We start from the raw sequence: 17,176 nt of genomic DNA, 5'->3' as shown, positions 1-17,176 counted from the left end.
CAGACATTTATTTAGTTTAAAAAATCAAATGTTGTTAAACAATGTAAATACCGGTACAAAAACGCGTAACCGAATTTTAGTACATGTACACGCATGACGTAAAGCTTTGTGAATGTTACAATCACACAGTTACGTTGATAGCTTAGTATTGAATCAATATTTTGTTGCTGTATTTACTTTCCATGAGAACTGATTGTATCTCGTGTGATACTGCCGTAGTGAAAAGACGTTGCTATGGGTGGAATGCGAACTGTAAGCTGGTGGCAGAGTTACAAATCAAGGGTGTTGAAGGCATATAAAAATTAAATATAAAACTGCGATACTGTTTTAATATCTTTATTGATAACCCGTCTCATTCAACAGAATGTTGAAATGATTAAAATAGCGACATGTAACGTTAGTTGCATTTTAAATGGTTTGTAATCAGCATCTTTATTGGTCCCGTGTTCAGCTCATTAAAGAAAATCATTGTGTCATTTAAGATGCATTGTGTAATGCTGACATCAATTTTAGTTTAAAGTCAGAGTCCAATCATGTTTAGTAACGCCTATTACTATAACGCCTAAATGCAATAATATTCCATGCCTCGGTGATCGCGCTTTTGTTTAACGACGGATTCGCAATTAAGCCTAAAACGACAATACTTTACGCCTCTGTGATTGCGCTTTTGTTTATACAGTGGGTTGGCAATTAAGCCCCCCATGTTGAGAAGCATCCGGATTAATGAGACATAATTACAGCTAAATGCACAAATCGGTGTCACGAAATCTACGTCCGGATCCGAAACATGAGATTCCGGACTTAAAGAGGCAAAATAATGCATAATAAATCCGTTCCCTTCGACTTTCGTCCGGATCGCGAGATTTCCAGACTTTCCAAATTCAGATGAACGCGAGGTCACTGTACTTTATTAGATGTAGCAGAAATAAAACAGACATAATTATAACTAGAACATTGATATTAGGATTTTCTCTATTTGGATTTTTTTCTATTTAGGATAAAGTCTGTCAAACAGACTGGTAGATACACCGGGAGGGAGAAGACAGGGTTTTTTTTGGCCCGATTTTATAGCCGAAATTCGGCTATGTTCCCAATCCCAAAAAATATCCTTTTTTTCCCAAAATGTGGCAAAAAATTCCCAATTTCCAAAAAAAAAAAAAAAAAATTTTTTTTTAGAAAGAAGTCTAATGTGTATTTTATCTCAATTTTAATTCAATTACATCTAACAAAGTATTATATGATTTTGTTCTTTTAATTTGAATGATTATAAAGGGTTATATCAAATTTAGTATTTCCCTAATCAGTGGACTTTTCGTGTGGAAAAAAGGCTAATGAATTTATTTTCCCAATTTCATGAAAATGCCGATAAAATTCCCAATTCCAAAGCCATGGGCTATCTTCTAAGTGGAAAAAAAACCCTGGAAGATATACACTGTCTGCATATACTGACTACCAACCAAGATCCCTTACCTGTCTCGCCGGTTGTTCCCAACATGATCTCATTCATGATAAGTGTGGCCTGCAGTCTGAACAGGCTCGTCTCGTGGAACACGTCCAGGAAGTGGTCGAGGAGCACCTGCAGGTCTCCATAGTAACCGAGCAACTGACACACACCTCGAACCTTGTCGTAGATCCGCTCGTTATTGAAGTGTTTGAAGTGCCTGCGTGGACGGATGATGCTGGTGGCCCCAGAGGAGGACACCGCACTGCTCCCTAAAGATAAGTCCAAGGAAACCTCTGCATCTGTATGAACAAAAGCCCTGTTGGGACTGCAGGCAAGCTGTATAGCAGCCTCACTCTAGGATAATGGGGCTTCATGCATGTCCATAAAGTGTTGTCCCAGATTAGCCTGTGCAGTGTGAATAGGCTTATTATATTTACACCTAGACTTGGTTTAAGCTATCAAGACACATCCTTTAACTCTTTCAGTGCGGGAACCGAATTTTGAAGGCCTTTGCAAACAGTTTGGATCCAGATGAGACGCCACAGAACGTGGCAACTCATCAGGATCCAAACTGTTGGCTATTCTGATAGTATTCTTTGAAAAAAATCAAAGAAAATGCTAATTTTAGAAATTCAGCAGACAACATTTTAGCAGCCAACAAATTTCCCAGCATGCAAAGGGTTAAAAGAGAAATATCCTACAGACAGAAAGTGTCTTCTCTAAATAGCCTGTGCAGACTTCAGAGGCTTATCTAGGACAACACTTTACACACATGCAAGAGGCTTATCTAGGACAACACTTTACACACATGCAAGAGGCTTATCTAGGACAACACTTTACACACATGCAAGAGGCTTATCTAGGACAACACTTTACACACATGCAAGAGGCTTATCTAGGACAACACTTTACACACATGCAAGAGGCTTATTTAGGACAACACTTTACACACATGCAAGAGGCTTATCTTGGAAAACACTTTACACACATGCAAGAGGCTTATCTTGGACAACACTTTACACACATGCATTAAGGGTAGCTCATATCTTTATGAACACTAGTCTAGATAGAGTCCAGTTGACACTTCAAGCACAGATTATATTTCCCTGACAAACAAAGGGTAAGAGAAAAACATGTATGCCCCCTTCCCCACCCTAAAGAAACACTTCACTGAATGTCAAATGATTTCTATTCCCCAAATTAAAAACATCAGCGAGTAATTTAACTGACTGGAATATGTTTTTAGTTAACAAGAAACACCATATCAATGAGCAACAATATACAGGTGGAAAGCAATATAATATGTGGGGTCATGAAATAAATTTACTGGGAATCAATTTACAAACATCCTTTGACAGCATTCAGAAACCACTTTTTAAGTAAATTTTCCCTAGTGTCTCTGCTAACCCTTTATCACTTAGAAACGTGTTTTTACACTTTTTCCTTAGAAAGTTTTATTTAACTAAAAACCTTTTATACTGGAATCCAGATTTTAAGACTTCATCTCCGACCCTTACTGATGAGCAGCAAACAGCATACAACAACCCATGAAAAAGACAAAAAAATCTTGCCGGTCATGAGGTCCGATAACTTAAACAAGAGATGTGTTCGTCAGAAACACAATGCCCCCTACTGCGCCGCTTTGAAATAAAATGTCTATTTATCATTTGGCAGTTATATAAATCATCTTCCTTTAAAGCTTATTACTTCCCTTTGAGTTTGTTTTTTGAACTTTGAAATTAAAAGATGACCTTGACCTTTCACCACTGAAAATGTGCAGTTTCATGAGATACACATGCATTCCAAATATCAAGTTCCTATCTTCAATATTGCAAAAGTTATGGCCAATGTTAGAGTTTTCGGACGGACGCACAGACTGACTGATGGACAGACTGACAGATGGACAGTTCAACCGCTATATGCCACCCTACTGGGGGCATAAAAATTTACCGGACCTCACCAGATTTTACCGGACCTTGTTCTTCTTTAACCTACCAATAGAAAATACCTTTAATATTGTTTATTTTTATTATTATGATGTTCACAACGTTAAACAATTCTAAATACAATAAAATATAAACTAAATTAAAAACCGTTCTATGAAAATATTAATTTAGCGCTTCCAATTGCTTTGAAAAGTTGGAAGTTCTGACTTCAAAGCCTAAAATTATGGACGTCCCAAATAATGCAGTTGGAAGTCCCAATTTTATTTCAATGAATGTTTAGTAAACCCTACTGTATGTGTTGATCGCTGGATACATACATGTTCCAACACTATCGATGACCCTATAATCCAGTATAATTGCGATTTCAATGTTAAAAACCAAAATATGACCAGTATTGAATTTGACGCTGATGTGTTTAATTTTTGGATTGGATAATTCTCATCGAACATGCCTGTTATGTATAATGATCACGTCAGTCATGATAAACCCCGCCTACCATGTTGTATTGCTGCATGCCTATCGCTGTATCTGTGTAGTATTAAACTAGCCATCAAACAGACCGGTGTTCTTGCGTTGTCTTAAACCCACATACACAACAATTGGCGACGAGGATTGAGCAGCGTTTCTATTTCGGGAATTTTATCCTTTCTTTCAAAATGAAGTATTGTGCATAAAATTCTGGATATAACATCTGTGATAATCATGGCAATAGCGTTAATAAGAAGTATTAATCCGTTTGAAGGTAACACGGAAATATGGACTTCTTATCAAGAACGCCTGGAGCAATATTTCATTGTGAACAATATTGCAAATGAAAAGAGAGTGGCTGGATTACTTACCCTCCTAGGGGAAAGGACATATTGTCTACTCAGGAGTTTAACGTCACCGGCAAAGCCGTCAGAGAAGACGTACAAGGAACTGTGTGTTTTGCTTAGCACTCACCTTAGTCCAAAACTGCTGATCATTGCCGAACGTTTTCCATTGCATAAACAAAATCAGGCGACAGGGGAATGTATCAAGGACTATGTAGAGACATTAAGGAAGTTGGGCGGAATTTTGTAACTTTGGCGACAACCTTAACGACACGTTAAGGGACAGATTCGTTTGCGGTCTTCGTGAGGAAACAACTCAAAGGAAGTTGCTCTCAACAGTTGACCTAACATTAGCTAATGCAATAGAAATTGCGACTGCTATGGAAACAGCGACCAAGGACGCCGCAGAACTTCAGTCGTCGGCAGTTACCGGAAGTGTACACCGTATTGCTAACCGTAAACACACAAAGACAAGACCACCGCCTAAAAGGGAAACGGTGCACGTTACTTCCAAACCGAACTGTATTCACTGTGGGAAGAACAACCATGTGTCACAAAAATGTCGGTTGAAAAATGCCGTATGTCACTTCTGCAAGACAAAAGGACATATTCAGAAAATATGTCCCAAAATGAAACACATCAATGCAATGAACACCACAGATAATGACAATGTTTTGATTATTAATTCTGTGAACCGTGGAGACAACAAAATAACAGTGTCACCTGAAATTGACCGACATATATTCAGAATGGAAGTTGACACAGGATCGGCAGTGAAATGAATGTCGGAAATTGATTTCCGAAAACGGTTCGGAAATGTACCACTAGATCCCGCGAAATCAGTACTTAAGACGTACTCCGGGGAAATCATTAAACAAGTAGGTACCAAGGTTGTAACAGTAAAGTACAATGGACAATCAACACAATTACGGCTTTGTGTAGTTCAAGGCACTGGTCCTATGTTGTTCGGGAGAGACTGGCTAACGGCTATCAAGTTAGACTGGCAACGCATTGTTCCCGTAAACGTGATCGAAAGAGATATTGTTAAAGACAGACTAAACACGATTTTGAAAAACAATGCAATTGTTTTCGATGAAGGTATCAGAAAAGTGAAGGACATAAAAGCCAGGTTAACATTAAAAGAAGACACGTCACCCAGATTCTTGAAAGCAAGGACAGTTCCGTACTATATGAAACCGAAAATAGAGCGTGAACTCGACAGCCTTGAAAGGCAAGGTATTATTTTGAAGGTAAATACCAGCAGATGGGCAATGCCAATCGTTCCAGTATTGAAAAGCAACGGACAGGATGTTCGAATTTGTGGAGACTTTAAAGTGACAGTCAACAAAGCACTTAAAGTTGACAAATACCCCCTACCAAGGATCGAGGACATCTTCGCAAATCTGTCACAAGGACAGAAATACTCGAAACTGGATCTTCGCCAGGCGTATCTCCAACTTGAGGTCGACGACGACGGCAAGGAATTGTTGACCATTAACACTCATCAAGGGCTGTATCGGTACAACAGATGTGTGTACGGAATATCGTCACTTCCCGCAATCTGGCAACGCACAATTGACCAGATACTTCAAGGAATACCTGGAGTGCAATGCATTCTTGATGACATGATCGTGACAGGGGACAGTGATCAGTCTCATTTGGATAACCTCGAGAAAGTGCTTTGACGTTTGAATGAGTTTGGTTTAAAACTAAACAAAGACAAATGTGTGTTCTTTGAGGATAGAGTTACGTATTGTGGACACAAGATCGAGAAAGATGGATTATGGAAGTGTAATGACAAGGTGCAGGCTGTGATTGACACACCCACACCTAAAGATGTTACTTCTTTAAGGGCGTATCTCGGTGTTCTCAATTACTACCACAGGTTTCTGCCGAATCTTGCGACTGTCATTAAACCACTTAACGCGATGCTTGAAAAATATCGTAAGTTTACTTGGTCAAAAGAATGTGAGATCGCGTTCCAAAATTCAAAAAAGCTGATCACTTCTGAGCCCGTGCTTACGCATTATAACCCAGATCTACCTGTTAGACTGGTGACGGATGCCTCTCCGGTAGGAATATCGGGAATACTGTCTCATGTCATGAGACGGTTCTGAAAAACCTATTGCTTTCGCAGCAAGGTCATTAAGCAATACCGAGCAAAGATAAGCGTTGGCTATATTCTGGGCAGTAAAGAAATTCTACCCATACCTGTACGGTCGGAAATTTTGCCTAGTAACGGACTGTCAGCCGCTGTTATCAATCTTCAGTCGCAGCAAAAGCATACCTGCAACAACTGCTGTGCGCGTACAAAGATATGCTTTGTACCTATCCGGTTTTGATTACAACGTAGAGTACAAATGCACAAATCGGCATACAAATATTGATGGGTTGTCCAGACTACCCGCGCCGAATCATAATCATAACTCTGATGATGTAGAAGAAATATTCTACACTTCACAATTCGAGCAACTCCCTGTAACAAGTTCGCAAATTAGCCGTAAAACGCAGCGCGAGCCAATTATGTCACGCATCTTAGAATACGTAAAAAATGGCTGGGCTTAAAACGCTAATGACCCAGTACTCAAAAGCTATTATTTCCGCCGAAACGAGATAACACTTCATCGTGGGTGTCTGATGTGGGGAAATAGGGTTATCATTCCAATTAAACTAAGAACGTGTGTGTTCGATCTGTTACATGCTAGCCATCCGGGAATTGTAAAGATGAAAGGACTAGCTCGGAGCTATGTCTGGTGGCCGGGGATTGATGCAGACATTGAAAGTGTGGTCAAACGTTGTAATGGTTGCGCAATTCAACAGAAGTTACCAGCGCATGTCCAATTACATCCGTGGGAATGGCCAAGCTCTAGCTGGGAGCGGATACAGGTAGATTTGGCAGGCCCGTTTCTAGGACGAATGTTCTTCGTCATGGTTGATGCTCACTCTAAGTGGCCAGAGGTCATTGAAATGAATACAACAAACACAGAAATAACAATTCAAGTCATGCGAACCGTATTTGCAAGATACGGGTTTCCAAAACAAATTGTTTCTGACAATGGAAGTACGTTTACATCTGAAAGCTTCCAACTGTTCATGAAAAGAAACGGAATTCTCCATATAAGGACTGCGGTCGCTAAGCCATCCACAAATGGTCTTGTAGAGCGCTTCAATGCTTCTTTCAAATCTAGCATCGCGCAATGAACAGCGAAACGGATGACCTTAACCAGAAACTGAATTGCTTTTTGCATACATATCGTAACATGCCGCATTCTACAACCGGCAAAACACCAGCAAAATTGTTCTTAGGTCGTGATTTGCGAAGTAGGTTAGATTTGCTTAAACCTGATACTAAGCAGCACGTGAATGACAGACAAATGAAAATGTCAGTTCCGGACAGAAATAAATTTCGCGAACTAGATTAAGGTCAGAGTGTCCTTGCCCGAGATTTTAGGCCTAACTCTAAGGAAAAATGGATAACGGGCACTATTGTTTCACGTGACGGACCACTTATGTACAAAGTGGACATCGGTATTACAGTGTGGAGAAGGCACATTGATCAGCTTCGCGCTACAGACGTGCAAAACGCTTCAAATGAAAATGACACAATCCCATTACCGTGCGAACCGCTATCTGTTACTGAGACTCCGTGTCATAGCCAATTAATGTCAGACAACCCGGTGCTAATTGAGAACAAAGATAAAAATGATAATGATTCTCAAAATGATCCTCTGGTTTCAAATAAGCAATTAACTAAGGCGCGTCGGTATCCATTGAGAAACAGGCGACAGCCTGAACGACTGTCTTATCAGTAGTAATTTGTAACTAATCAGATTAATTGCTGCAGTACTTTTCCTCGGACATTTTGGTACTTGTGAATGCTAATAAGCTGTGAGGAATTTATATCATTAACGATATATAATTATGAACAATTAATGCGTAATTTCACAGTAATTAGATAAGAACACTGACTGAGTTTGTATTTAAACAAGAAATGTTATGTTTGAAAATGATTTTTTATATTATTTTTTAAATGCATTATGAATTGATTTTTTATGAATAATTATATGATCAACACATTTAAAAAGGGGAGAATTGTTCTGTATGATGATCAATTCAGTCATGATAAACCCTGCCTACCATGTTGTATTGCTGCAAGCCTATCGCTGTATCTGTGTAGTACTAAACTAGCCATCAAACAGACCGGTGTTCTCGCGTTGTCTTAAACCCACATACACAACAATGCCTAAATCAAGTGACGCGATGTGCGACCATCTAACACTGTTCATATTTGGTTATAACGACCAATCAATGAGCAACTTTAATTTATTATTCGTAAATGTACGTATTTTTCAATGTGTCAATACTATCAATTAGATAGTATTAATGAATTAATGCCAATGTATTTTTTTATTTTAAAATACTACATGTACTGAGTTGCACATCTATATTTACTGTTGTTACGGCACATGGTCTGTTTTGACATGCACACTTTCCATGTGTGGAACTTTACTGTCAGCAGCAATTTTGCACCCTTATTAAAACACGGGTTTTACATGGCATCATGTATAGTGAATGGTGCAGATGCGTAATACAAAGGGACTTAAATAATATTATCACGTGGCTGTAGACATTGTAATTCAGTTCTATTTATGGACATGATAAAATATACTTATACTGAAATTAAATTGTTACCGCATACAATTTGTAACGGGTATTGTTTTCACAACTTACTCGTCATAAGTAATTAATTTCTAACCATTTGCATTTAACTTCTCATAAGGAACAATTGTTGTCTAAGTAATTGTTTACGGTAAAAAGGTGTGATGATGATACCCGACACCGTCTTTCATGTACTGTTTAATAAGCTCGGATATTTTGTACATTTTAAAACTGTGATTCCTTGTAAATCAATCTGCGATAAAGGCATCTTCAAGCAAAGACCTATGTATTTTATAGGTCTCTGCTTCAAGACTGACGTCAATCAAAAATAATGATCAAGTTATTCGCAGGCTGTTCTGGTTTTATGCTTTTTGCACATAGCCATTTTCATGTTGCCCCAGAGTGGAGAAGGGTTAATAACATCACTCTAGTATGGCACCCACCATGTCCAGTGATACATGTGCGTTCCTCCACAATCTTCATGTCAGAGCACTCAAGCTCCAGGATCTGTAGCAAGGCCAGGGATAGACGTTTGAGATGGGGCAGGGACAGCAGCATGCCCCGAACCTTCGTACCTGCAAAGAGAATTTCCGTGTGAATAAAACCGTAGCGATATTAAACCTTTACCACTTAGATACATATTTTTACGCATGTGTAGTCAATTAGAAAGTTACATTTAATTAAATATCTTTGTTACTTAATTCAAGTTTTAAAGGTTGCATTTCCAACCCTTAGATACCGATGAGCAGCAAACATCCATAAGTTTAAATAAGTTGTGTTCTGAGAAAACTGGGCATAATGCATGTGCGTTAAGTATTGTCCGCACAGGCTAATCAGGGACGACACTTTCAGCCTAATTGGATTTTTGCTAAGAAGAGACATCATTTAAACGAACAAGAGGGCCTGAAAGGCCCAAAGTCGCTCACCTGAGATTCAAAGGAACTGACCTGTTCTGTGCAGCCCAGGATGTCATTAGAACAAAATGTTCTTACCAATTTTCATGACTAGTGAACACCCTGGCAGCCACCTTTTTCAACAGACGAGAACCATTTTCATACACATCCAAAATATCATTAAAACAAATATACTGACAAAGTATCATGAAGATTCATAAGTCCATATAAGGAAAAATGCCCCGCCCACTGGTGGCCATGTTTTTCAAGCAACTGGAACCATTTTCGAACTTGTCCAAAATATCATTGGGACAAATCTTCTGACAAAGTTTCATGATTAACGTACAATAAATACGGCTTCTAGAGTGTTAACAAGGTTTAACTATAGCTATATAAGGAAAAATGCCACGCCCACTTGGCAGCCATGTTTTTCCACCAACCGGAACCATTTTCGAACTCACCCAAGATATCATTGGGATAAATCATCTGACCAAGTTTCATGATGATCGGACAATAAATGTGGCCTCTAGAGTGTTAAAAAGGTTTTACAAAAGTATGATATACAGCCATATTAGGGAAAATGCCCGGCCCCCTGGTGGCAATGTTTTAAAAGCAACCAAAAACATTTTCGAACTCATCCAAGATATCATAAGGACAAATCTTCTGACCAAATTTCATGATGATCGAAAAAATAAATATGGCCTCTAGAGTGTTAACAAGGTTTTACTATAGCCACATACAGAAAAATGCCCCGCCCCCTGGCGGCCATGTTTTTCAACCAACGTGCATCATTTTTTAACTTGTCCAAGATATTATTGGGATGAATCTTCTGACCAAGTTTCATGAAGATCGGACAATAAATGTGGACTCTATAGAGTGTTAACAAGACTTTTCTATAGCCATATATAGCCATATAAGGAAAAATGCCCCACCCCTTGGCAGCCATGTTTTTCAAGCAAACGTAACCATTTTTGAACTCATTCAAGATATCATTGATACCAATCTCCTGACCAAATTTCATGAAGATTGGACAATAAATGTGGCCTCTAGAGTGTTCACAAGGTTTTACTATAGCCATATATAGCCATATAAGGAAAAATGCCCCGACCCTTGGCTGCCATGTTTTTCAAGCAAACGTAACCATTTTCAAACTCATCCAAGATGTCATACAGACCAATCTTTCTGACCAAATTTCATGAAGATTGGACAATAAATGTGGCCTCTAGAGAGTTAACAAGGTTTTACTATGGCAATATAAGGAAAACTGCCCCGCCCCCTGGCGACCATGTTTTTTCACCATTCTGGACCATTTTTGAACTCGTCTGATATATCAATGAAACCAATGTTCTGACCAAGTTTCATGATGATTGGGCAAAAATTGTGACTTATAGAGTGTTAACAAGGTTTCCCTATAGCCATGTTTCAACGGACCGGAACCATTTTTAAACTCAACCAACATATCATTTAAACAAACATTTTGACAAAGTTACATGAAGATTGGGCATCAAATGTGACTTCTACAGTGTTCACAAGGTTTTTCTTTTTTTGACCTAGTGACCTAGTTTTTGACCCAGCATGACCCAGTTTCGAACTCAGTCGAGGTATCAATGAAACAAATGTTCTGACAAAATTTCATGAAGATCAGACAATAAATGTGGCCTCTAGAGTGTTCACAAGGCAAAATGTTGACGACGCACGACAGATGACGCACAATGGACAAAAGGCGATCACAAAAGCTCACCATGAGCATGTTGTGCTAAAAATGTCATAAAAGGGGAAAGTGTTGTTGCTGATTAGCCTGTGCAGACTGCACAGGCTAATCTGGGAGGACACTTTACGCACATGAATTGTGCTCAGAAGGTAACACAAATAATAACCCTTACCTAATAAGCCTAGGTAGCCAATCAGCAACACAAATAATAGCCCTTACCTAATAAGCCTAGGTAGCCAATCAGCAACACAAATAATAGCCCTTACCTAATAGGCCTAGGTAGCCAATCAGCAACACAAATAATAGTCCTTACCTATTAAGCCTAGGTAGCCAATCAGCAACGCAAATAATAGTCCTTACCTAATAGGCCTAGGTAGCCAATCAGTGACACAAATAATAGTCCTTACCTAATAAGCCTAGGTAGCCAATCAGCAACACAAATATAGCCCTTACCTAATAAGCCTAGGTAGCCAATCAGCAACACAAATAATAGCCCTTACCTAATAAGCCTAGGTAGCCAATCAGCAACACAAATAATAGTCCTTACCTAATAGGCCTAGGTAGCCAATCAGCAACACAAATAATAGTCCTTACCTAATAGGCCTAGGTAGCCAATCAGCAACACAAATAATAGTCCTTACCTAATAGGCCTAGGTAGCCAATCGGTGACACAAATAATAGTCCTTACCTAATAGGCCTAGGTAGCCAATCGGTGACACAAATAATAGTCCTTACCTAATAGGCCTAGGTAGCCAATCAGTGACACAAATAATAGTCCTTACCTAATAGGCCTAGGTAGCCAATCAGTGACACAAATAATAGTCCTTACCTAATAGGCCTAGGTAGCCAATCAGTGACACAAATAATAGTCCTTACCTAATAGGCCTAGGTAGCCAATCAGTGACACAAATAATAGTCCTTACCTAATAGGCCTAGGTAGCCAATCAGTGACACAAATAATAGTCCTTACCTAATAGGCCTAGGTAGCCAATCAGTGACACAAATAATAGTCCTTACCTAATAGGCCTAGGTAGCCAATCAGTGACACAAATAATAGTCCTTACCTAATAGGCCTAGGTAGCCAATCAGTGACACAAATAATAGTCCTTACCTAATAGGCCTAGGTAGCCAATCAGTGACACAAATAATAGTCCTTACCTAATAGGCCTAGGTAGCCAATCAGTGACACAAATAATAGTCCTTACCTAATAGGCCTAGGTAGCCAATCAGTGACACAAATAATAGTCCTTACCTAATAGGCCTAGGTAGCCAATCAGCAACACAAATAATAGTCCTTACCTAATAGGCCTAGGTAGCCAATCAGTGACACAAATAATAGTCCTTACCTAATAGGCCTAGGTAGCCAATCAGTGACACAAATAATAGTCCTTACCTAATAGGCCTAGGTAGCCAATCAGCAACACAAATAATAGTCCTTACCTAATAGGCCTAGGTAGCCAATCAGTGACACAAATAATAGTCCTTACCTAATAGGCCTAGGTAGCCAATCAACAACACAAATAATAGTCCTTACCTAATAAGCCTAGGTAGCCAATCAGCAACACACAAATAATAGTCCTTACCTAATAAGCCTAGGTAGCCAATCAGCAACACACAAATAATAGTCCTTACCTAATAGGCCTAGGTAGCCAATCAACAACACAAATAATAGTCCTTACCTAATAGGCCTAGGTAGCCAATCAGCAAATTGAGCAGTGACAGTTTGTCTTCTTCCTCTGAAAAAACAAGGATTCCACTCATTTGCATTTTATACAAAACTGATTGCGAATGCTGTTTCACAATAACTTTGTTTATGTCCTGTGCACAAAACAATTCTCAATTTTGTAGTACGTACAGTAACAAAAATTCAAAATAATATTCGTCATAACACAACATGCACAGAAAAAAAGCCTTGACTAAATCTTATTTTTGTGGAAAATCTGTTTTGCCTAAGCAGGGTTCTCAATAAGAGCCAGCCGCCGGCAAAATCGGCCGTTTGAAATCAGATTTTGGATGGTTGAAAATCGCTCAGATTCAGAAAATCGGCAATTGACTCTTTGAAAATTGCGTGTCTTGCTTTTTTGCTATTAAGCAAAGACGTCGCTTGAATATCTCCCTTAACGCATTACAACAACAACAACAATGAAAAGGCACAAATTGGAATCGGTCAAAAAAGCGGTGTGTAGAAATACCGAAATACCCGTAATTACAAAAATCCATAGAAACTCCTCGAATACTAATGTTTATATTTTTAGTTTTTCACTACCAAACTTGGATAAAAACAATGTTTCATCAGTGAAAACAGTGTATTTTGCAATATTCTATCTTTATATCCGCAGTATTTTGATAAATAATTAATATTAATGGAGTTTCGAGGAATTTTGGTTATTACGGGGATTTTGGTATTTCTGCACACCCGTTAAAAAGCAGTAAAATATTTTGACGTTCTTTTCATCACATGGTGAGTTTTTGTTCCTGATTGCTTGCGTTTTTTGTGTTAATGCAATGTTTTTGTTCTTGTGAAAGTTTGTTTGAATTCAGTTACGTTTCAAACAAGAAGTGTCACTCAAAATGCGCATGGTAGACGAACGATCAGGCCTTTTCTCCTCATTCCTGTAGGGCCGAATATCGGCCCCATTCCCAATCCAAAATCCTTATCGGAATAAAATGTCCCAATCGCAACCTTGTGCAAAAAAATCCGTCAAAATCGTACAAATTGATTCTAAAAATCGAGTGCAATTACGTATCCGAAAGTCATATTTATCCGCATTATGATACACTTTATTTTTGAAAAAAACGTATTTGTAATGAATTAGGGCAAACCTTTGTTGGAAACTTACTAGAAAATCAGAATTTTATTGAAGAAACTGATAAGGTCTCAGTCTGTCATCAAATATATACTATTAGATGCTGAACTAAGTGGCTGTGAATCTGATGACAGTAATGGGGACTGGGATGATTAGTAAATGTCCAGAAGTAGGAGTCAAAATGTTACAAAAGTAATAAAGAACTGTTTTCATTTATCTTTTGTTAGTTAAAAAAGCTAAAATTCATAAAATGCACAAAAAATGCTCTACTTTAACAGGGTTCTCAATAAGAGCTGGCCGCCGGCCAAATCAGACGTTTGAAATCAGATTTTGGCCGGTAGAAATTCGCTCAGATTTGGAAAATCGGCAAATGTGTCTTTTCTGTAATTTGGTTACTATTTGCTGTTAAGCAAAGACGTTGATTTATTATCTCCCTTAACGCATTACAACAAAATCAATGAAAAGGCGCATATTGGAATCGGTCAAAAAGCAGTAAAATATTTTGACGTTCCTGTTATCACTTATGAGTTAAAATTTTACAAAAGTAATAAATAGCTTTTTCCATTTATCTTTTTTAAGTTAAACAAGAGGGCCATGATGACCCTGAAACGCTCACCTGACTAACCAAATACAATCCCAACCCAGTTTTAATCAAGATAAACATTCTGACCAAATTTCATACCAATTGGATGAAAACTGTGACCTCTATTGTCTACACAAGGTTTTTCTAATATTTGACCTATTGACCTAGTTTTTTACCTCAGATGACCCAAATACAATCCCAACCCAGATTTCATCAAGACAAACATGCTGACCAAATTTCATGAAGATTGGATGAAAACTGTGACCTCTATCGTCTACACAAGGTTTTCTAATATTTGACCTATTGACCTTGTTTTTGACCCAAGATAACCCTTATACAATCCAAACCCAGATTTTATCAAGATCAACATTCTGACCAAATTTCATAAAGATTGGGTGAAAACTGTGACCTCTATTGTCTACACAAGGTTTTTCTATTCTTTGACCTAGTGACCTAGTTTTTGACCCCAGATGACCTAAATACAATCTAGTTTTTCTATTCTTTGACCTAGTTTTTGACCTAGTTTTTGACCCCAGATGACCCAAATGCAATCCCAACGCAGATTTCATCAAGACAAACATTCTGACCAAATTTCATAAAGATTGGATGAAAACTGTGACCTCTACTGTCTACACAAACACATTTTTGACGGTTTTTCTATTATTTGACCTAGTGACCTAGTTTTTGACCTCAGATGACCCAGATACAATCCCAACCCAGATTTCATCAAGATAAACATTCTGACCAAATTTCATAAAGATTGGATGAAAACTGTGACCTCTACTGTCTACACAAGGTTTTTCTATTATTTGACCTAGTTTTTGACCTAGTGACCTAGTTTTTGACCCCAGATGACCTAAATACATTCCCAAACCAGATTTCATCATGATAAACATTCTGACCAAATTTCATAAAGATTGGATGAAAACTGCGACCTCTATTGTCTACACAAGGTTTTTCTCTTATTTGACCTAGTTTTTGACCTAGTGATCTAGTTTTTGACCCCAGATGACCCAAATACAATCCCAACCCAGATTTCATCAAGATAAACATTCTGACCAAATTTCATAAACATTGGATGAAAACTGTGACCTCTACTGCCTACACAAACAAATTGTTGATGATTCTTCAATTATTTGACCTAGTGACCTAGTTTTTGACCCCAGATGACCCAAATACAATCCCAACCCAGATTTCATCAAGATAAACATTCTGACCAAATTTCATAAAGATTGGATGGAAACTGCGACCTCTATTGTCTACACAAGGTTTTTCTATTATTTGACCTATTATGTGACCTTGTTTTTGACCTAGTGACCTAGTTTTTGATCCCAGAAGACCCAAATACAATCCCAACCCAGATTTCATCAAAATAAACATTCTGACTAAATTTCATAAAGATTGGATGAAAACTGTGACCTCTACTGTCAACACAAACAAATTGTTGACGGACGCACGCACACACGCACACACAACGGACGCCGGAAATCACACGGTCACATAAGCTCACCATGTCACTTCATGACAGGTGAGCTAAAACAGCTAAAATTTATAAAATGCACACACAAAAAATGCTCAAATTTATGTGCCTGGTTGACCACTAAAATAGCCATAAAATGGCCCAAAATGCAGGAAATCAAGTGCTCGATTTGAAAATTTTCAGGGGGAGCATGCCCCACGGACCCCCTAGTAGACCTCTTGGTTTCACGTTTGGGCCTGTGGGCTCAAAAGTTATTGAGAACCCTGCTTTAAGACCCTGGTTAACCATTAAAATAGCCATAAATTGGCCAAAAATGCAGGAAATCAAGTGCTCAATTTTAAAATTTTCCGGGGGAGCATACCCAGACCCCCCTAGAAGGCCTGTTGTTATCACATTTTGGCCTGTTGGCTCAAGAGTTATTGAGAACCCTGCTAAGGATGAAAAATACCTTTCGTATATTGATGTCCCATGGTGGTGACAATTTTGGAAAAGGTGGCATTGTATCAAATGACAGGTAGATATACTCAAGTTTTTGAGGACTATAAATCTAATATAGAGAATAACAGGTTTCTGCCTGATAGTTTTGTAATATATCTGGCGAGGCTTAAAATAATATTAATGGCAAGGCTTGCCAAACCAATATTTCATTTGTGCCCAGCCTGATATATTTCAAACAATCAGGCCTTAATCTGTTTTTCTGTTTATCATACCTCTACATCCTCCATTTTATAAGAGATTGTGAAAAATAATCGCTACAATGCTTATTTTTTGTGGGAATAAAAATGATTTTAGACGTTGTGGTGTGGTGTGTTGATAATGATGTCAGTAGTACTTCAAAAAC

The 17,176-nt window shown here is 38.4% G+C and overlaps 1 protein-coding gene across 1 annotated transcript in view; it reads right to left on the bottom strand.

The window, feature by feature from the left end:
• Nucleotides 1-17,176, bottom strand: part of LOC127881932 (TELO2-interacting protein 1 homolog) — a 68,425-nt gene that overhangs the window by 26,873 nt on the left and 24,376 nt on the right. Inside the window, exons 10-12 of the mRNA XM_052430159.1 lie at nucleotides 13,145-13,201; nucleotides 9,305-9,436; nucleotides 1,471-1,713 (exon numbers count right to left, since the gene is read on the bottom strand). Coding sequence (XP_052286119.1) covers nucleotides 1,471-1,713; nucleotides 9,305-9,436; nucleotides 13,145-13,201 — 432 coding nt within the window. The remainder of the gene's footprint in view (nucleotides 1-1,470; nucleotides 1,714-9,304; nucleotides 9,437-13,144; nucleotides 13,202-17,176) is intronic.

Source organism: Dreissena polymorpha, chromosome 5 (genome assembly GCF_020536995.1).
Source record: "Dreissena polymorpha isolate Duluth1 chromosome 5, UMN_Dpol_1.0, whole genome shotgun sequence".
NCBI lineage: Eukaryota > Metazoa > Mollusca > Bivalvia > Myida > Dreissenidae > Dreissena > Dreissena polymorpha.
Note: the sequence above shows the minus strand (reverse complement) of the source record. Positions and strands in the feature narration are given on the sequence as shown.